The 23,061-nt window shown below is 46.9% G+C and overlaps 1 protein-coding gene across 1 annotated transcript in view; it reads left to right on the forward strand.

Annotated features, from left to right (window-relative positions):
* LOC149325953 (cGMP-dependent protein kinase, isozyme 1-like) overlaps nt 1-23,061 on the forward strand; it is a 387,178-nt gene that overhangs the window by 332,202 nt on the left and 31,915 nt on the right. Inside the window, exons 8-9 of the mRNA XM_089562935.1 lie at nt 10,981-11,075; nt 12,108-12,176. Of these exons, the coding sequence (XP_089419061.1) occupies nt 10,981-11,075; nt 12,108-12,176 (164 nt within the window). The remainder of the gene's footprint in view (nt 1-10,980; nt 11,076-12,107; nt 12,177-23,061) is intronic.

Raw genomic sequence — 23,061 nt, forward strand, 5'->3', positions numbered from 1 at the left:
CTACATGTCTTTAAATTTTAAATTGGGTCGATGGAGGTGGGCCGAAGAAATTCGATTTGAAAGGAACTGTTTGTTGGAATAATGTAATAACTTGAGTCCGAAAAGCAAATAAATGACCTCCGATACAGCTCTTATTCGAGCATTATAGATAATCAAGAAGAGACTGTAATAATCGCAGAAAGCAAGGAAAAAACGGCATATCATATACCCTAACTCGACTCCTAAACAAGAACGCAGTAACGTCGTTTGGACGTGGCGAAGGATATCGAAAAATAAACAAGACGTGTGGTCTTTGCCAGCAGTAGCCAGGCAGCGGGGTTTGTTTCTTAGCAGCTGTAGCGAAGCACTTAAGCTCCAAATCTGTGTGAGATAAGAAGACCCTTGTCGCTGCTTAGGACATATTAATCTGGTCCCCATGGGAACTTGGAAAACAGAAGAGGCTGCGTCTAGAGCGAACAAATGAAAATTTGTCAGTCTTTTGCGCGGGCAATTCCAAAGCATGTCTCCAGGCGACCTTTTCGCTTTCGGTGTGCTATTACCTAAGAACACCGGAAGGCCGGCTTGCATTCCTGCTTTGGGGTAATATAGGCGTAGCACGGATTACATCGCCGCCTTTCTCAGTACTTTTGGTGTTCAAAAACAGCATACCTGCCTAGACAAACGGGTACCACTGTGCAGTGCATTTAAAAAGAACAGGATGTCAGCAATAAAGTGCTGAGAAGCACATCCCGCTCCCTGGTTACTTTGGGACAGATGCAGAACGTGCCAGCTGTGCTGTTATACTGGATCCACCCTTTTTGCAAAACAAGAGCTCGTTTCCTACACTCCCTCGGTCGCAACTGCACCAGATTCATCCGGTGCTCGGGATGGAAGGGCCAGTTCGACTCGCCTCTGAAAATTTTACGCGCAAACTATGTTTCTATTACCTAAGAACATCGGTCTGGTGGCATGCATTCCTGCTTTGGGGTAGTCTAGGCGTAGCACGGACTACATCGCTGCCTTTCTGAGTACTTTTGATGTTCAAAAACAGCATACCTGCCTAGGCAATCGTGCACCACTGTGCAGTGCATAAAAAGAGAACAGGATGTCGGGCGAGCGTGAGGTACTAGCGAACATAATCTAAAGTTTTATATATACTGCCAGAAGACCGAGTGTGTTGTAGTTATTAGGAATAAAATGTCCTCATCTGTATTGTTTAACCAAGTACGAGAATTAAACCCAAGTTGCGTGGTGAAGGTGAGAGACATTTGAGGCAGTCAGCATAAAAAGGCGAATTCTTGCACATTGCATGAGCGCTCGTAAATCGAGTGCACCGATCAGATCAGTAGAGTGAAGTGGTCCGTGCAAAACTTATTTGTAGAAATATATTGTGTCGGAGCTCGCCCGTCATTGAAAATCGCCTAGGTTCAGCTCAGACAACAAAAGTTCGAAGTCAAAATTGTAACGACTTCCTGAGTATCGGCTCTATAATTAGCGGAAAAACCACTCTTCTAAGTGCTTAATCATCGCGCATTGAACAGATTTGAGTCAGTTCCACAAAACACTGCACAATGTTAATTTTCACAGAACAAGAGACTAGTAAAGCAGGGGAAAGCACTCTTCAGATTTCAAGTGCTTCGGCAACCGTGCGACTATGCCCAAATTTTAATAACTGAGAGCATTGCATGTGTTCAATGTGCCTCGAAGCTGACTTAGAACCTAGATATATTCATAAGTCGCCGACGACATCAGCATCCTGTACTGTAGCACTATAAAGTAACTATGAAAAGGCCGTTATTACTTTCCCAGGCTATCGTTCTAGTGTAATTAAATACGCTGCGCTCAGACCGCCTATTTACAACTTCAATCTCTCTCTGAAACTCATCGCAACGAACAGAATCGCTTCAGTTTGTCTGTGAACTAAGGTGTTTTTGAGCGCTTTACGCAACCACGCTGTTCATGACACATTGAATATTAACCGGCGACAGGCTTGACCCTTCCGGGAGACCTTAATTGGCAGGACAACTAAAAGAGGAACGTCCACTGCAAGTGGCAACATTGAAATTGTCACTGGCATGATATAAACTATTCACAGAATGGTGCAAACAGTCCGTGCGGTCGAAGCTTGTCCCCTTTCCCTGCAAGCGGAAGGGAGCGTTCGTGATTTCGTGCGTCAAGGTTCGCAGCTTTGCACCCCTCAAGACAAGTTTTTGCACTCGCACTCGAAACGGCTTCAAGACTGCTTCTTGTGTGAGAATCCCTGGAATGCCCGCTTTTCCAATGGTCGCTTTAAGATAACGGAGCTGCAGTCACGTCCACGCAGTCGTTCGCACTGGCCAAATGCGATTCCACTGCTGAGCTGCGATAGCTATTAAGCAAGCCGGCGAGCCAAATAGAACAAGCCCGCGAGAAATAAGCGCCTCCGATTTCGGAAAACACGGAACCGTGAACGCTTCTTTCGTTCTTCTTTCTTTAACTTGTTCCGAAAAATCCCGCGCCTTTTATTATGGTAATGCTGGGCCCGAGTGCTGTCTGACTTCTTTTTCATTTTCTTGCCTCAAATCTGGGGCACTAGAATCGGCCTGAAGCAGCCCATCCGGGGCACTTTGAACTGACTTCCTGCTTATTATCTTTTTGTCGTTGTTGAGAACGTTCTGTTTAATTCTGCTAGTGACAGGACAGTGCCTACAGGTACGTGATTAAATCACGCTGTACTAAAGAATGTGGTTCCCCGGCGAGGAAGGGTTCTCAGCCATGGGGTGAAGGGCAAAGAACCAGAAGGAAACGACAGCTGCCATTTTACAGAAATTAAAGAAAGAAAAACTAACGTATGCTCTGACATTTACTGTCAGCTGTGCGGCTTCGGGGAACGGACAAAAAACACGCATGCGTCAAAAAGCACATTGCTGTTTATGTTTATGTTCATGGTGCTTGACGTCCCAAAGCGACTCAGGCTATGAGGGTCGCCGTAGTTAAGGGCTCCGGAAATTCCGACCACTTGGGGTTCTTTAGGTTGGTCGGTCAAATGTTTAGGGGAATCCCCCAAGGTGGAGTAGATTTGTAATAAGGGAGTAATTACTCATTGGCATCCACCCAAGCGCAGCCATACGGCTACAAAGAAAAGCTATACAGCTTTCTCAGAAACTTCGTAGTTAAAGAAAAATTCGTCCTGGTCCGGGGTTCGAACCCGGAACCACCGCCACACCGGAGCAGTCGCTCTACCAATTGAGCTAACCGGGACGGCAAGCTTATGGTAGGGCGAGAGCGAATTGATCAGTAACTCGAAGTGGGAAGAGTGTTGGTCAAATGTTTAGGGGAATCCCCCAAGGTGGAGTAGATTTGTAATAAGGGAGTAATTACTCATTGGCATCCACCCAAGCGCAGCCATACGGCTACAAAGAAAAGCTATACAGCTTTCTCAGAAACTTCGTAGTTAAAGAAAAATTCGTCCTGGTCCGGGGTTCGAACCCGGAACCACCGCCACACCGGAGCAGTCGCTCTACCAATTGAGCTAACCGGGACGGCAAGCTTATGGTAGGGCGAGAGCGAATTGATCAGTAACTCGAAGTGGGAAGAGTGTTGGTCAAATGTTTAGGGGAATCCCCCAAGGTGGAGTAGATTTGTAATAAGGGAGTAATTACTCATTGGCATCCACCCAAGCGCAGCCATACGGCTACAAAGAAAAGCTATACAGCTTTCTCAGAAACTTCGTAGTTAAAGAAAAATTCGTCCTGGTCCGGGGTTCGAACCCGGAACCACCGCCACACCGGAGCAGTCGCTCTACCAATTGAGCTAACCGGGACGGCAAGCTTATGGTAGGGCGAGAGCGAATTGATCAGTAACTCGAAGTGGGAAGAGTGTTGGTCAAATGTTTAGGGGAATCCCCCAAGGTGGAGTAGATTTGTAATAAGGGAGTAATTACTCATTGGCATCCACCCAAGCGCAGCCATACGGCTACAAAGAAAAGCTATACAGCTTTCTCAGAAACTTCGTAGTTAAAGAAAAATTCGTCCTGGTCCGGGGTTCGAACCCGGAACCACCGCCACACCGGAGCAGTCGCTCTACCAATTGAGCTAACCGGGACGGCAAGCTTATGGTAGGGCGAGAGCGAATTGATCAGTAACTCGAAGTGGGAAGAGTGTTGGTCAAATGTTTAGGGGAATCCCCCAAGGTGGAGTAGATTTGTAATAAGGGAGTAATTACTCATTGGCATCCACCGTGCACTGACTTCGAACAGCACACGGGCCTCTAGAATTTCGCCCTCACTGAAATTCGACTGCCGCGGCCGATATCGAACAAGTGTCGTTCGGAACAGCAGCCGAGCCCATAACGACTGAACTACCACGGCGGCTGCAGAACGGCAGATTGCATCCGAAGGTTAATGGCTGAGGAAGGCGTTCTTGCAGTAATGCCGAAAGAGACTGCAGCAGCCCAGCCTTAGCAGACAGCGACACCTTGGCAGAAAAAGAAGATGCTTCAGACTGGCAGCTGAAGGGAGCACAAGAAAAATTGGCTGCGGTTTAAACAATGGCCATCCCGAGTAAAACTGCAGAAGCACCGGTGCGGCAATCGCAGCGGCGGCGGCATCGCAGGGGGCACTTTGACTGTCTAAAACTGCATAGAGGCGAAAGTGTTTTCCGCACCACTTTGACTGCCTCTGTGGCACTGGGAAGTCACCACTGGATGACGTCCAACTAATTACTAATTACTAAGTACAATGACTAATTACTAAGTAATAACAAATTACTAATTAATGACAAATTACTGATTAATGACTAATTGTTATATAACTGCAAATTAACGACGCTTAAGCTTCTCCTTTAGGAGTGGAACGCGACCGCGGGTTGTAGCGATGCAAGGGAGTCCACGGAAAGCCGCCACTCGTTCGGCGCGATGCCTTACCCTTTGAACGCAATGCTTTTTGAGGAAAGGAAATGGCGCAGTAATTCTCGGTCATCTCGGTGGACACCCGTACCGCACCGTACAGGAAGGGAGGAAGTGGGAGTGAAAGAAGAAAGAGGGGCCGTAATGAAGAAAATGAAAATCGTATTTGAGGAAAAAAAATTACGCAGTGCCTGTCTCACACTCCCTCCTCGCGTATCTACCGTTGAGGCTCTCCGGGGCTCCGCGAAACCGCTCACGCCTAGCGTAGTGTTGCTTCCGCAACAAAAACGCTCCTCAAGACAAGCAGAGAGAAGGCAGACAGAACAGTTGTTAATAAATTTGGAACGAACTTCGTGTCGTGGCGTATTCAGCGGTGTTTGATTTTGCCCAGTTTCCACTGCATACATCTAAATGCTGTCTTTTGCTCTTGTTCTACTCGTGCCGCACAGCGTAAGACGAGCAGCGCTAAATGTTAAAAATAGCTTGTGAACGGGGCATCGGGCCGTGGTGCTAACTGAGGCCTCGTATGAACGACGCCTGAAAACTGTTGCAGCAAACCAAAGTCGGTGTATGCTTTCACAAAGTAACTACACTATACGATGCTGTTTAAAGCATGCATTGGGTCCGTGTCAGTAGCACTACCACAAAACCAGCGAAAAATCAAAAGTCTGCCGGTAGTCTGTCCAATCGGAACTCTTTTACGAGACAGACATACTGCAAAAAGGAAAAAAGCACGACTTCACCAGCATTACATAGTTGCCCCGAGAGAAGATTCCTCGCATTGTTCCTTCGTTGGAGTGTACCGACACTTTCGCGAGGAGGACAGGGGGAGAGGAACGGTTGCAATCGATCACGTGGGCTATGAATTGCTGAGGAACGCGGCTACAGGGCGAAAAGAACGGAAAAAAGGTAATCGCATGGCGTAGGCAAAAGCGGAAGTGTGCTTTAGTATTCCTCAGGACCTGCGGCGGTCGCTCGATGCGCAACGAGCAGGGAAAGCTAGAGAAGGTAAAAAGAAACAGCGATAGGAACGAAGTGTTAGATTGACAGGTTGGAATGCCAGGTTGCGCATATGTTACGTATTGAGGAGTAGAGAGAGCAAGAATGCGACAGTCGGTCGCGACGACTGGCAAACTACCCGTTCCCCGCGTCAAGTTATAGCGATTCCCTCGCAAGAAAAGAAAAGCTTGGATGGGTGTCTCGTTATTTTCCTTCTGCTGCTGAGAATGCCGTCGCTGAGTTATTCGCGACTTTGGGCGAGGTGAAGCTTCGGTGTAGCGCTTTGACGGTGGGACCCCGTCGCTACCTCGCTCTATGGCAACGAGTGGTATGCGCGCGAAGACCACGACAGGAGAGAACGGAACAAAGGCCTAAAGGCGAAAGTGAACTCAGCTGGGAAGCAGTATTTCACAGGAACGAGCCACATCGTGACCGAGCAGACGCTAAAGTGCTCCTGGCAGACAGAAACAGCAGGGCTGCCCCTTCACAGCGGTACAGAGCAAAATAACAGCACTGGAATATAATAGAACACCGAACTAAGCGACTTACGACGGTTTAGAGGGGAAAAAAAAGAAATCAGAAAAACATTCAGCATTTGTTAGGGGTTGATTGTTGCTATGGCAACTATAGCGTAGTGACACCTACTTCCTGTGAAAGCATTAACTGACTTTTTTACTTGTAACACGCAAAAGTACCGTTTTCTCTGTGCTAAGCTCCATTGTGAGTGATCTCTCCATCATTCTGTAGCAAGAATATTGTTTTGTATCCATAAGGGATCATTTGATAACAAGACATTCTTCAGCAAACAGCCGAATAGATACATCACCAAGGACCACATCTACTAAGTCAAAAACACAGGTAATAAACAACAACGGTCCTAAAGCACTTCCCTGTGTTACGCCCGATGTAACAGGAGCACACGAGCTCAACAACTTCTTATTTTCTACAGACTGGCTTTTATTGCAGAGGCATGCAGTTAGCCCTTCAGCAATAAAAGAAGGCTGATCCAGGCGTTCCAATTTATACAGTAGTTTACTTGAGGCACTTTGTCGATGGCCTCTGAAAAATCTAAAAAACATAATTCCACGCATCTAGCACCGGGCGGCGTCCGCGCTTAGCCGAAACAGGGTCATGCCCCAAAGAGAGTCATGCAGGTAGGCATAGGGGAGAGCCAAGTAGGCTGGAGAAGAGGTGGTCTTTGACGCCGCGCATTATGTGCCGCATCTTCTTTTCTTCAGTCGCGGCCCGGTCGGCGTGATGGCAAAGACGCGTCACATCCTTGGCGTACATTGCGACATCCTCGTTCTGGACTTGGATGTGAGAGGTCACGGCATGCTCCGCAGTCTCCATGCGGTTATTGTTAGCGTACGCACTCCGCAGTGGACGTCAGAAGGCCGGCCGCGTAGACAATGTGCCCTCGAGATTCTCAAATCCCGTCCGGTCAGCGTCTTCAACGGTGAAGTACACGTTCCGCGTTTTCGCAGTGTCGTCCCAGCTCTTGAACGTTGTTGCGTTGTGTCTGCTCCGCTAGCGGACTCAACGGGTAGCGAAAAACCAAGTCAGAAGTCGGTCCTCAAAATTGAGCACTGCGGATACTTTTAAAGGGGTCCCTTGTCCCTATGTCCCTGGTAGGGGAATTTAGCTCGATCAAAAGCGTCCAATTATTGTCGTTTAGGTCACGTGTGCAGTCTTGAGAAACCGTCTGCCAGGACGTCCCCGACACACTCTCGCCACTTCCGGCAAAGTGCTGTCCAGGCCGTTCTTGCAGCAGTGGTGACGAGCACGAAAGGAGACCCAAGTGGTGGGTAAGGTCAGACACCTGAACTGCACAGCTATCCGTGTGGAGGGAATGCCGAAGCTTCACTCGCGCATAGGGTTCCGCACAAGGCAAGAGAAGAAGTATGCTCAGAACCGCGAGTACACAGGCGCCGTTGCTCCCTGTAATCAACTTCTGCCGCATCCGCCGGGAATCACGCAGAGCACCGCCGTCATCGCCGACCCGCGATACCATGCTACTGTGGCCCAAGTAGATGGCCTTGATGAACCTTCCCAGGCAGCGCACGGCCATTTCAAAGCCGCGATATCGATGCACAGAGGAATTTGAAACGTAACAACGTCATGACCAGTTCGTAGTTAGCCAGCCAGTCATCCAGAGCCCCGAAATGGTCATCGTGGAAGGGCTTAGGGATCCGTGTGGTCTGAAGGATGAGAAGGAGGAACCCGCGGTAGGGACAAAATGTAGATTGAGGCATAATAAATGTAAAACAAAATAAGCCTATCCCACACCACTAATATATCGCGGGTATAAGCCGAATGGTGATATAAAACATTTGGCCCGTAGGCAATTGGGGTTTTACCACCCGAAGGTGGAAATAAATCAGTGTGGGAATCTCTACTAAAGCGATCCCCTCCCCCAAGCACCGTTCCGCCACCCCGACCGTCCAACAGTACTAAGAAGACGGAGTTTTCATACCACATGTTCGGTGCTTCGCCGCTTACTCCAATGTACTCGCACACACAGCGTGAACCCTTTCACGATTTTCGCGGCGTCGCGCCAACGGCGTTAACCCCTGACATAGTATGTGAGACTCCTACCTCCGTGCTCCAACGGCTTGGAGTCTCATTTGATGCCCGCAGTTCACATCGCGTGCTGCCACACGGTGTATCTGCACGGGCCCACCAACTGGTTGCGCAGCAAGCTTTACTGAGCATGACGAGGTATTTAGGAGCTTGATGACTCCCTGCGATTTCGTTAGGTCTGCTAACCGTTACTTGGTACTAACCGCCGGACTTTCCCGAGTTTCGGGTCTTACTATCCTCCCGAGTGGGCTACTAGCCCCATCACTTTTCCCGTCTTCGGGCCTTAGAGCGACTTCCCCAAAACTCAAGCTTGGTTCGCCCAGCCACATGCCCCCGCGTGGCACCGAGATCTTCGGAATCGGAAACCAACGCGCCCGCGGCTGGTTGGTACGCCCTTCGTACCGAGAGGAGTCACTGCGGCTCTAATTTGGCGGTTCATTTCAAGGTTCATTTCACTTGTTACATTTCAAGCCGCCAGTCATGCTCTTGAGCCGGATTCCACGTCCCCAGTCCTTAACCCTTCGCGCCCGCCCCCCCCTCCCCCCCCATCCACACCCCCCACGGGCAACGGGCATCGTGGGCTGCGACGCTCTGACAATGTCGCGGAGAGGCTGCTGCTCCCTCTCCTGGGGATTCGCAACCCGTACATAGTGGATTCCGGCTGTCCCACTCCGACAGCTTGTGTTGCACGGGACCAAAGACTAGTAGCCGAAACTACATCGGCCCTTATCCGATGGCGGGGATTGATTTCCCCCCGTGGTAGGGTGGGCGGTGCCGTTGCCATGAGTTGAATGAAAAGTACGGGCGTTCCACAAGTTCTCGGGGGAAAATCCTTGGAGCCTCCGGCTTGCACGATGAACAGGAGTCGTCATGAGAGTCGGGTGCGTCGAGTTGTCCGCAGGAGAACAAAGCATCGATCGCAGCCCCACCAAAGCCACGACCAAAGGAGAGCTGTGCAGGTAGGCGAAGGGGAGAACCCAATGTTCAGGTCGGTCTTTTTAGTCCCAGAGCCAGGTCTGGCTGAGTGTGCCTCGCGAGCCAACCGCCACTTCGTCGTCGTTTCGACTAAGCGTGGAGGCCGCACGGTGCTAGGCATGTGGCAATATTTTTCTATAGTAATTATTTACTGTATATATGTTGCTCTCTCGTGAGTGTTTTCACGCCCCGGACTTTTCTTCCTCAAGATTTGATTGCCGCCGATTGTGTGCAAGGCCCAGAGCACAAGCATACGGAAAAGTCAGAGGCGATGAAACACTGGCGGGGTAACAAACGTAGGAAAGCAATTCTTCAGCGTGAACGTGTCTGCAGTGCGGGCAAACTGTGTTGTCAGAAGAGAAAAAAATCCTTGCGCTTCTGATGCTTCGATTCATGAACGCTGTTAATTATGCCCGCAAGTATGCGCTGTTGTTTTTCCCCTCAGTAACGCCTACCAATGCGCAGACACTTTAACAGCCGGAGGAAAACAAAATCAGTGGACTTTCAGTGCTTTATAAAAATCCCACGCGGAGCCGCCGTGGTTTTGGCCCAGTGGTTGTGGCGCTCGCTGCAGACCCAAAAGACGCGGATTCGATCCCGTCCGCGGCGGTCACATTTCGATGGAGGCAAAATTCTAGAGCGCCGTGTACTGTGCGATGTCAGTGCACGTTAAAGAACCCCAGGTGGTCGAAATTTCCGGAGCTCTTCACGGCAGTGCCCCTCATAGCCTGAATGAATTCACGACGTTAAAGCACCGTAAACCAACCCATAAACCAAAAATCACACGCCTCATGAAGCCTTCAGTCGCCTACAGAATAATTGTCATTAAATTTTCCAAACCACACAGTAAGTGCATGCAGAATCCACCGGATTTTCTGGAAATAAGCCTTATAATAAAGCAAGAACTGAAGTGGCCGTCTGCTGGGCATCGCTCATTGTGGCAGTGCCGTCGGTTTTTACCCTTAGGAAGCCTGACGAAGTTTATCGCTATGATTCATCTCAAAAGAAAAAGGAACTCCGTCCAAAAGTTGTTGGTGAAAATGTCAGACCCCCCGTCTTCCGTGCGGAAGCCCTGTACAATGAATGAAAATCCCAAAGCATATAGCTTAATTGCGTTCCAGGCATCTATCTTCCCGTAAATGATGCTTCTTCACAGACGAGATTTACTTTCAATCGTTATGACTGGAATAAACGGGGAATCGAGCACCGATTCGGGGGAGGCGTCAGAAGTTGACAGAGAGCACGACATTAGCGATTTCCACGTGACAAAGCACGGCAGCTGCAATTTAAAGCCTTGGCTGCAGCGCGTGTGCACTTACTGCGCTGTGAATAACCGTGGTATGAGGCAAGTGAGACCGCAGTAATCTATAAAGGCTAGATTTCGCAAGCACCCGATGCTCGGCTATTCCCGTCCGCTGCAAAGCGACATAAAAACAAGTGGAGGAAAGGAGCTAACCATACGCCTTCAAAGCCTTTGAACACCCGCTTTGACCAGCCATTGACCCCACAGGTGCTGTTCTCGATATTAGTGATTAAGCTTTTGCTGGAATCTTCGCATCACAGGTGAAGGTCACGCAGAGGATCGAAGGTACCAATCAGGAAGAGCAGATCCGTATTCTTGGCCGAGGAGACTACTTCGGCGAGCAAGCTCTGCTCAGGTGAGTGCGTTCGCAGGTACACGCATTGCCTCACGGAACAATAGCAGGGGCGAGGGTTACTGGGCGGGTATCAATTGAACTACGAGCTGGATGGAACATAGTATCCACTTTGAACATGGAGAACCTCGAAAGCTCGATTCGAGTATTTCACGCGGTAATGTGTATCAAGCTACCCTCTTATATGGTGTCACCAGCCCATGGCTGAGTATAAGTCGTCATCGCAAAACTGCCTGAAGCGTAAATTTTTTGGAAGCAGACTGAACTACAGGCTTTATATACTTCTGTGAGTTGTGCTGCATATTTTTTATTGTATTTTGAAAATCATCAAATTTGGCCACCGTTACCCAACCCCAATAAAGTTATCCGTTCCCTCCCGCCTCCCTTTATTTTTGTAAGCTGGTGACAGACACAAAAACCCAAAGATAGGGAAAGTGGTGGATATACTTCGTTGCTGTGATTGAATGCGCCCCAATGTGGCGCTGTACTACAGCCAGCCATCGCTTTTAGATTCTAAGATATTATTTGGTTATGATTTCCCTCTTTTCGAGGCCCGTAATGGTTCTTCTAGTGCGTACCCTTCTCCGCGTAGGCAGACTTCCCATTCCGGAAGTGCACCCGGGAATATATCATTCAATACGAATTAACCTAAGACGCGTATAGGTTGATCTACCGCTGAGCCCACTTCCGGAACGAGAAGTCTGCCCACGGGAGGAAGAGATCGCGCTAAAACAACCATTACGGGCTGCAAAATGACTGAAACCACATTTCGATTCCCTTAATTTGGAAAAGGGAACCGACATATACGCAGTAAAGGCAGGTAATGTGCAATGAAAATGCTCTATATTTCTTCTTGCTTTTAGTGCTCCCAATAATAAGTAGCTGAAAAATGGTTTCTGATTACTTTCAACCACGCCAAATGTAAATTTAAAAAATCAGTCCAGAAGATAAAACTATTCTCTACAGCTCTGAAAAAAAAAGGACAATGTGAGGGACACCGGCAGTGCGTGAAACCTTTTTGTCGTTTCTTTTCAGAGAAGACAAGCGGACAGCGAACGTCGTGTCGTTGGAGCCCGGCGTGGAATGTTTGGCCCTAGACCGAGAGTGAGAACCCGCTTTGCCTTTTATTTATTTATTTATTTATTGATTTCAAGTTACCCTTTTGGCTCAGAGGGCATTACAGAGAGGGAGTGACGCACTGAAAAAAAGAACAGTGCAACATACGTAACAAATAGTTCGAAAAAATGTAACAGAGGCAAAAAATTAACAGAGGTTAATGTTATGGCACAGTATTTCGGGAAGGCGGGATAAACAATAAAAAAACGACATATACAAGAAGACAGGCAAAACTGAATACAGGCGTGAACAGGGGATTATTCCCGGGGCTCGTCTGATAAGCAGACAGTAAAGGGGATAACAATCTAAAAACTAAACAGAAAGCACTGACATTGTATGAGAAACATAGCTAATAAGTGGCAACACTCTGTAATGTTGGTCGTTAGAAATGGAGAATAAAGTAGAACACAATATGAAACTACATGAAACACACAACAATATATCTGAAAACTTTCAAACTAAAGGAGTTAGAACGAAAAAAAACTTCTATGCTTTGTAATGTAAGCATAAGTTTTTCTTGAAATTTTCGACACTGTTTGTAAGCACTAACGCGGTAGGCAGACGATTCCACTCTGTTGCTGTTTTAGGAATGAATGGATACTGATAGGATGTAGTGCGGAAGTAGGGGATACCTACTTTGACTGAAACCTAGAAAAATAGGTCTCTTAGACTATCTCACGGCACCCGATATACATTAGCCATAGAGCATTGACCAAACTGGTGACCTTATTCCCTACGACTTCGCGGAAGTTGCCTTCTGTAGAACTCGTTCTATCAGGTCCCAAACAACGCGAATCGAATTCGAGCCCTGACTGGAGAATTAGACGTCTCTACTTCGAACGCACGCCAGTTTTCTTACAGGCAATGGTGCTGTGTTCATCGAGGTGCTCCATCACCCAGCACGGCATTGATACTGACTGACATGCGAATAAGAACGTACAGCTTTTGTAAAAAAAAATTACTGCTCACTTCAGAACTGTCGCGGCTGCATTTCGCCGCTGTGATTTAATCCATCTGCAGAGCTATTGACATTCGAGAAACGTGATGTTACTTTTTCCAGACTGCTAGCCTGCAAATAGCCTTCAACTAGCTTGCAACTAGCGTGTAAGAACGTTCTCGTGTTGAGGACAATTAGATTTTTATGCTGTCAACACCAGTTTGGTCAATGCTCTATGGTCAATGTATATCGGGTGCCGTGAGATAGTCTAGAGAGCTATTTTTCCAAGCACTTCACCCAAAAGAAGGTGAGCACCTGGCCAGATGAAAGCTTGTGCACGCTGGAAAACCCCTGGTTACACGGCCGCTCTGGGGATCGAAGCCAGCTCTTCCCAGAATACGAGATGAAGGCTCAGACGACTGCGGCGCTCTTCGTTGTTTTCTCTTGCATTGTGTTTACTGCAGTGAAATATGTTGCATCAGCAAGGCCAGGAAGGGACACCTGATGAGCCCAGGTAACAAACGAGAATACACCACAGCACACTAAAATGGCGGCAAAGCTGAGAAGGCAATCAAAAGAGGGATGCGAGTGCAGTTTCCAGTTGGTTTCATCCTACCTCTCTCTGGGGCAATGAATCACTCGGCAAAATTGTTGTTTCGAAGAAATAACAAACTCACAATGGCGGTGCAGGATACGCGTTTCATACACGCTATGAAGTATGAGAAGAAAGAAGAAGTCTAGAGGTTCACCAAAAAAACGTAGTGCAGTAAGGTAACGCACATTATGAAAATTCAAGTTAAGTTGGTTCTTCATACCGCTTTGCCGATTATACCAGAAAAATATGGCGTGTTTCTAAATATTATAATGCTGTATTCAATTGTTGCCGGAACATTACAATGCGACAGTTATCAGTGAGCAAGAAAGGCTTTTATTTCTGTAGCTATATTTTAATGCACAATGCTTCAGTGTTCAACCTGTAGAAGAAAGCATCTGCACGGCAAGCAAGGCTGCGTGGCCTTCTGAAAACCTATGCACACAACTAAAGACTGCATGTTTCGTAAAAGTATAACGACGCCACAGAAGACTGCCTTCTAGGTCCGCAAACGTAGTGGAGCGAGTATGAAGCAGGCACTGTACTTTTGAGCAGGGCAGCGCACTATCGATGCCTGTGTCTCGAAATCGGTGACAGACCGGGCATTGGTCGCTCGAGTGCGTTCTGTAACGGTTTCGTCGCTCTACCCATGACACCGTTACAGCAAGTTTGGCTGAAACTACTGCACCATGTGAGAAATTGCATAAGAAGCCTCACTGCTTTCCCAGCTCTTCTGAAATAGCAACCGCGCGTGGTTTTTGACGAGGGTAGGGGCGGCTGCAGCACTCTTGCCGCAGTAGTTGCAATGATGGTTTGGTTTATTCGTTTATTGGGGTTTAACGTCCCTAAGCGACTCGGGCTATGAGGGACGCCGTGGTGAAGGGCTGCTGAAATTTCGACCACCTGGGGTTCTTTAACGTGCACTGACATCGCACAGTACACGGGCCTCTAGAATTTCGCCTCCATCGAAATTCGGCAGCCGCGGCCGGCATCCAACCCGCGTTTTTCGGATCAGCAGCCCAGCGCTGTAACCACTGAGCCACCGCTGCGGGTAGTTGCAATGGTGAACCTTATAGTTTCGCGCCGACTGAAGTCGACGGAAATACAGGTAGACTACGGTCAAAATGTACATCCATTCAGCCACAGCACCAAAAGTCGAGTAAATGACTTAGACTGCACAGTAATACTACTCTTCTGGAAGGTAGAGCCGAAGCTATCCTCTTGCGGGCTGTCTTGGGAGTGAACTGATGCAAGAAGGCCTGTGGATCGAAGTTCATATGTACTAGAGGCAGAAGAATCGTCGTCCGTCGCGGTGAAGGAACCACGTTCCTCGACGTATGAAACGTGCGCGTTGTTCACTCCATCCTATAAGTGGGCCTCATTGTGACCTTGCCATACAACTCCACTTGTAAAGACCTTACAGCCCGATGATGTACACTATATCGTTACCTCTGTCTCGCAGGGGCATCTGCAGCGTTCAGATGTTAGTTTCCCAGTTTTCCACCCTTTTACAGATGTTTGTGAGTTGTGACACTACGGGTTCCTGAGCATCCGCAGGAACATTTCCGCAGGGGGATGATGGTGAGCAGTGTGTCACCACAGACCCGAGAACCCGTGCTTAGTCGTGCGTGGCTCAGTCGTGTCCAGGGAAAAGGGGATCCTGGTGGCTGAGCGAATTCCGAGTGTTTGGAATTTTAAGGCCGATCGGCGGAGGCAACACGTCACTTTGGCCCCAGCTTTCTGTAGACGGCACCTCCGGCCTGACCCGACAGGGGGAATTCGGCAGTCGCCTTTTCCTGTGCTCCGCTTCATCTTTCGCGTTGCTGTTTTCTTTCTCCGAACTTTCCTTTCTCCTACTCCCTTCTATGTTATAAGGGAGTAATTACTCATTGGCCTCCACCCAAGCGCAGCCACACGGCTACAAAGGAAAGCTATACAGCTTTCTCAGGAACTTCGCTGTTAAAGAAAAATTCTTCGTGGTCCGGGGTTCAAACCCGGGACCATCGCATCACCGGAGCAGTTGCTCTACCAACTGAGCTAACCGAGAGGGCAAGCTTAGCGTATTGCGAGAGCGCATTGATCAACTTAAAGTGGGAACTGTGTTCGTCAAGTGTTTAGTGGAATCCCCCAAGATGGAGTAGATTTGCAATGACGGAATAATTACTCATTCGCATTCACCCAAGCGCAGCCATACGGCTAGAAAGGAAAGCTAAGGAAGGTAAGGAAAGGTGGGATGTGCAGCTGGCGTGGGCAGAGCTTGCTTGCAAGTTCTTGTCCCGTCCCCTTGTTGGTCTCCATGATGGGTGGCTGGCACCGTGGCCAAACAACAAATGTATTTTATGGCTCATTTCTTATTCTATGCTGATCGTCTTCCAAAAGGTGCGCACCGAAGTGACTGCCCAATTCTTTGGCAGCAAGACAAATTTCCCATGCTACCATGTACTACACAGCGAAGACCCCGAACAAACTGCGCGACTTGTGTCACCTTTCCTCGTTTCATGAACGCTAACCGGCGGAATAGGGCGAGGTAACAAAATCAAAAAGTGAGCAAATGGAGGTCTGCTTATGGAAATTCTGTACAAGCATCAACATGAGAAATTTTTCAATTTTACATCATTTATTTATTTATTTATATACAATACCCCTAAGGGCCCTCGTGCAAGGGTATTACATAGGGGGGGGGGGGGCGATACAAGCATAAAAATATGGCACAGGCACTTGAAACAAAATACACGTAATAACGAAGTATGAAATAAAGCCAGTAATGTACACAAATAACCCGACAAACAATGCAGAATAAAATACTCAGTAAATGCACATAATACAACAAAAATACCAAATCTGTTAGTCCATGGTTTGCTTTAACGAATGCTGAAAGGATTGTAGGTTAACCTCAGTAGCTATGTGTGATGGCAAGTTATTCCAATCTATTATAGTGCGAGGAATGAATGATTCGCGTAAAGCGATGAACGGCATGTGATGCGTTTTATTTTGTTATCGTGGTCGCGGCGAGGAAAGACTGCAGGGTGTGGCAAAAAGAAGTCGTCGTGGAGGGTGGGATGGTGATGCAGTTTGTGAAGTAAGGTTAGGCGAGCGAAATGGCGTCGACATGATAGCGGTCCCAACTCGGCACGTTGTTTTAATGCTGTGACACTGGTGAAGCGTGAATAATCTGAAAAGATGGAAGCGAACAGCATAGTTTTGCAGGGACTCAATGTTGTTTATGATTTATGCTTGTTGAGGGTCCCATATGGTAGAAGCATACTCAACTTTCGGGCGGATTAGCGTGATGTAACAAGTTTTTTTAAGTGTGAAGGCTCGTGTTTTGAGATTACGCCTAAAAAGGCCGAGTGCGCGATTTGCTGATGCTAAGATTGTGTTAATATGGTAATGCCAAGTTAGGTCAGACTGAAAGTGAACTCCTAGGTACTTGTAAGTTGTTGTAAGTTCTACTCTGTCATTATTGAGGAAGTAGGCTGTAGGAATCCGAGTGGAACGGTTAGTAAACGAGATTAACTTTGTTTTAGATGCATATAGAGACATTAGCCAGGAGGAACACCAAGCCGTTACAGCGTCAAGATCAGTTTGAAGTGAATGGCGGTCGGTTTCATTAGTAATATTACGATATATTATACAATCATCCACGAATAACCTAATTTGAGACGATACACACTTGGGTAGATCGTTAATAAAAATTTAAAAAAGCAGAGGGCCAAGTACACTTCCCTGGGGGACTCCAGATGTTACGGGGACAGAAGACGAGTTAAAGCCGTTGACAGAGGTGAATTTTTTTCTACTATAGAGAAATTGTTTTACCCATGAAATAACGTTAGAATGGAGATTTAAGTTTGTCAATTTAGTTAGGAACCTGTGATGGGGAACGCGATCAAAAGCTTTAGAATAGTCTAAAAATACTGCGTCAACATTTAAGCCAGCGTCTACTGCGGAAAATATGTCGTTAGTAAATCCAGCGAGTTGGGTGTCGCATGAATAACCCCTGAGAAAACCGTGCTGCTATTTGAAAATGATATCGTGCTCCTCTAGAAAATTAATTACTTCAGTATGAATTATATGTTTCAAAAATTTACAGAATGGTTAATGAGATAGGGTGATAGTTAAGTGGAATAGTGCGGTCTCCGGATTTGAAAATTGGTATTACTTTTGCTGTACGCCAGTCACCAGGAAATGTACCAGATGATAATGGTTGTGAAAAAAGTGATGTGAATACTTGATAGAGGTTTAGAGAGGCATTCTTTAGTATTTTGTTATTAGATCCAAGGTGATCAGAGCTAGTAGTGACTTTGAGGTTATTCAAAAGGGCAAGAATGCCTGATTCACTAATGATAATTTCTGACATGGAAGTGACGAAAGATGGCTGTAACATGGGCGAGGAAGTGGTGTCTCCATGGGTGAACACTGAAACGAATGCGTCGTTAAGAAGCTGTGCACACTCAATTTCAGTTAATGGATCACCGTCAGGATTAATTAGTACGATTTAGGGGTGGGAACTCGGATTGATGACGCGCCAGAATCTGAGAGTTAATGGTTAACGTGGTGGACAGGTCATGACTGAAGAAAGGATGACGAGTTGTTTTAAGCAGTGACTGATATTCGTGATCGCAATGCCTGTACTTCGTCCATGACGATGGAAGACTTGTTTTGACTGCTTGGCGGTACAAGTGTTTTTTCTTATTATTAATACGACGAAGGCGATTTGTGAACCATGGTGCATTTTTATGACTGGCACAAACTTGTCAACAAGATTATTCAACAAGATTGTCAATTAGTCAACAAGATTAGCCATTCTTGCATCAAAGCCAACGCCGACCCCTCAGCAATGTTCATTGGGTAATTTCTGATAATTACCTTAAGTACCTAAGCGAGACTGAACTACTGGAAGCACTGAAAAACCAAAATGTTACTAATGTCTATAGGATAAAAATAACACGCGACAACATGGAAACGCCAAAGAAGCACAATGTTCTCCCTTTGCCTCTAGTATACTTCCCGATTCTGTGGAGGTAGCCTACACAAAGTTCAAACTCAGACGATGCATACTCTATACACGCTGATGGTTCAAACGCCAAAAATACGGCCACGGTTCGCAGAGCTGCCGGGGCCAACAGCCTTGCGCCAAATGTGCTTCGCACGACCACCCCCTGAAAACTTGGAAGTTCAACCCCACCTTTGCGTAAAGTGCGAGGGCAACCACCCTGCTAACTCACGGTCAACCCCAGCGTGCAAGAAAGAAAAAGAAATAGTAAGACTAAACGTCAAAGAAAACATACCATTCAGAGAAGCACGCAAGTTACTCCGCTGTGGTGCAGCACGAGACAGCATCAAAGCGGCTTCCGGTGCCTGCCCAGGTCGCACATGGTGAGCTTGGAGCAGGGCCACCCGTGCCCCTGGTGGCAACAGCGAGCGCTGTGCCACCACCCACAAAACAGGCTGCGCGTACCTCCAGGTCAGCGGGCCACGAGGTCCCTTCCCGAGGGGAGAGGCCCAACACGAAAACAACCGTGCGTTCTGCACGAATGTCCAGCGTATCCGAGGACACCGCTGGTGTGGTGTCTGTTCCTCCTTTTTTTTTTCTCCTGCAATGGACAGAAGTCAAGAAAGCCCTGTGCCGTCGACCTCGGAAGGACGGCGGGGCTCCGTAGACCGACAAAAAAGAAAAAAAGTCCGAATCAGGGCACCCGAAAGCACAACCTAGCTTTTTCACTACCTACTTGATACAAGATGGCTTTCATGCACTGTAACTGCAGGGAACTCCAACTTAAAAGAAATGACATAAGGGACATACTAGCCACACACTCACCGGTGGCCTTGTCTTTACAAGAGGCAAACTTAGGCTCTAAACATGAAAACATTCTCCATTCTCAAACACAGTGAGGTGTTCCGCCGCGACCGAGAGCTGGCCAGTCGGCTCTCGGGTGGAAGTGCCATCATCGTCAAAAATGGAGTCGCAGCCAGAGAACACAAACTTGAAACTAGTTTAGAAGCTGTGGCCTCCATCCTGCAAACTTTTAAAACAGTTACAATGTGCTGCGTGTATATAGACTCACATCTTAGAATAACCATCCATGACTTAAAAGACCTTCTAGAACAACTACTTGAATCGTTCCTGATGGTCGGAGATTTTAACGCCCCTTCCATCTTTTGGGGTAGCGATAAAACCGACACTAGAGGTTCACTGATTGAGAATCTTATACTGTGTAATAACCTTTGGGTACTAAACACTGAAAAACCTACTTATTGTTCTCGTAGCTCAAGGAAAATAAGCTTTATAGATTTATCTACACGGCTCTCTCTATTTTTTTCTTCTATTATTAGGATTTTAAATTAGATGTCTTAGATAAGCCATACGTAAGCCATCATCTCTCCATACTAATCAACTTAACATCTTCACCCCAATTAATTCCAACTAAAGCACGACGTTGGAAGCTGCGTTTAGAAGACTCGGCACTGTTCCAAAGACAGGCCAGCCTAGGTGAAATAGTTTTGAACAACCTGAGTGTATACAAACTTAACGAACTTTTCACAAACTGTATTGTTTCCGCCGCGCGTCAAGCTATTACTCAATGCTCTGTAGTAGTAAAACAAATTTACAAATATTGGCACTCAAAAGAATGTAAAGATGCAAAAAGGGAACAAAAGAATGTCTGGGGCATTTTTCGTAGACATGCAAAACAACAAAATTTCATCAAATTTGAAAAGGCGAGAGCGAAAGCTCGATATATCCGTCGTACTGCCGAAAAATCTTGGTGGAAAAATTATGTGTCGTCGATAAGCAGCTCAACCACTTCGAAACAAATTAGAGAAAAGGTTATAAAGTTAAATGGCAGCTACTCGTCATTCATAGTTCCCTTTCTGAATGCTCCCGGCATACAGACAAATATAGAAGAAGAGGCAGACATTAAGGGTAAATATTTTTCTACAGTTTCCAGCTCATCACACTTCACACTACACAGACTCTTTTCTAAAACACAAAAGCACAGCAGAGAAGCAACGACTGCCGACAAGTGGCAGCACAAGTGAACCTTATAATAATTTAATTGCACTTCAAGAAATTCATACAGTACTTTCCACTGGCAAACAGACTGCACCCGGCCCAGATGAAATACATTATCAAATGCTAGCCTATCTCTCAGAACCTGCCGTAGAAGCACTTTTAAGGTTTTTAAAAAAGTTTAGACATCAAGAAAAGTACCCTAAGCCTAGAAAAGAGCAATTATTGTAGTTTCTTAAACCCGGGAAGCCACCACTTCACTTATCAGTTAGAGACCCACAGCCCTTACTAATTGCCTCACTACTACTAATTTGAAAGTGTCCTGAATATGAGATTAACTTTTGTCCTTCCATCCTGTGAATTTCTTGACAGACATCAGTGTGGGTTTAAAGAAGGACGTTCCACTAGAGATCACCTAGTTCGCCTTTAAAAAACTGTGCGATAAGCTTTTGTTCTTCAACAACACAGCCTTGCTGTATTAAGTTTGAAATGCTTATAGCTCCCGTTGTCGGAATTCTGGTGACGTCACGCCGAGACCGAGAGCCATCATCCGGGCACTGAATTCCACTCATCCGGGCTCTGAAACGAGAACATCCGGGCACCGTACGAAACTTAACGAGATTCAACGAGACTCTCTAAGCCCTCCTACGGGACCGGCATACAAGCGCCGGTTGCTCTCCAAACGAGTCACAAAAAATAACTGCTGCCAGTGTCTTCTCAATGTTTCTCAAGATATCAGTCAAGCTGTGCATTTGATAATGCACGGAATTATAATTTCCGATTTCTAATAACGCGTGCAAAAAGCACATACATACCACAATACACTTCGTTGTCATACGTGATCTGTTAGGGGCTTTGAGAGAAGGCCGCTTAGAGAAAGAGGGCGAGAAAGGCTTTCGGCGGAAAACTTTCGCTCCCTCCCCAAGGATGGCGCTGCGGTCCCACACTCAAGCATGTACAAGACCGGCCGCTTGGCCTTGAAGTCTTTAATCTGCCTTTTACTCTGTCCTCTTATCTTTCAACTCTCTTGTATCTGCACGTGGCAGTGGTGGTGGCTCGGCTTGAGCCAGTTGGCAGGCCCGTGCACTTTCCTTTTCATCCTTCTCTCAGTCGCAACAACCTTCAAGCCCTTTCCCCCTCTGGCAGGCAGATGTATACACGCTCGCGGAGTATTCGAACGCGCTGCATATACATTCTCGTCAGGCCTGCGCCTCGTCGTGTCCGCGTATGCTTCTGCATCGTCCTGGATTTCAATGCCGCCACCGTCACAGCTGCTTAAGCCGAGCAATGGAGCCTGAGTTAGGCCCGTAAACATTTCATGCTTACTCTACTCTCGGTTACGGGAGAGGCGCAATTTTTTTTTTTCGAATTAGAGAAGGCACAACCTGGAGGCTCGGGATTCTTCAAGACCTTGCCGAGCGTGGCATCCGAGGCAGGATGTCGAACTGCCTGAAATACTTATTATCTAACCGTTCATTCCATCTACGCCCAGGTTAATCTCTTTCAAACAATTTCATCCAGGAGAATGGGGCACCTCAGGTGGGTATTTTAAGCGAACACACTTTGTTGTAAAAACGAACTCTCTAAGTAAAATAATCCCAAGGTCCCTTACGTAACACAGGCAACACGGGTACACAGAAATGGTTTTCGTTTTTTTTTTCACAGAAAACTGACCATTTATTTCTCACTCAAACGACGTTTACACGCATATCCCACCCACACCTGAACGACATGGAGTTGCCCGTATAAAGTGAATATAATTTTATACGCTTAACGTTTGACGGAAATCTTACTTTCCGGCCTCACATAAACTTATTGAAAAAGAAAGCCTCTCTATCTCTGAACATGCTCAAAGAGCTGTCGTGAAGACACTGGGAGGCCGATAGGACATGTCGCTTACAAATTTAGCACTCTGCAGTACGCTCTTCCCTGGGTTATCGATGTTTTGTATATGGGTCAGCGACATCATCGTACTTTAAACGACTGGACCCGGTACATTATTCAGGTTTGCGTCTTTCCCTTTGGTTCTTTGAGGACGTAACTTATCAACAGCATTTATATAGAAAGTAACGAACCATAACTTACAGACAGAACAACGATGCTCACGTGTTCATACAATTTAAAAATCCGTTCACTACCTGAGCACATACGTCACCAAATAGTCACAAAGTGCTCACCAAGAACACTATTTAATAACAAACCGCAAACTGTCAGGCCACTGCTCTTGCGTTTTGAAGAGATGTGCCAGAACCCCAGCGTACTAGACACTTCACCTGGCATTGCTCAAAGACAAGATCCACTGCCTCCATGGTACAATATTCCTGCAGTCTCTGAT

Source organism: Amblyomma mixtum, chromosome 10 (genome assembly GCF_055824585.1).
Source record: "Amblyomma mixtum isolate Tamu chromosome 10, ASM5582458v1, whole genome shotgun sequence".
NCBI classification, from domain to species: Eukaryota; Metazoa; Arthropoda; class Arachnida; order Ixodida; family Ixodidae; genus Amblyomma; species Amblyomma mixtum.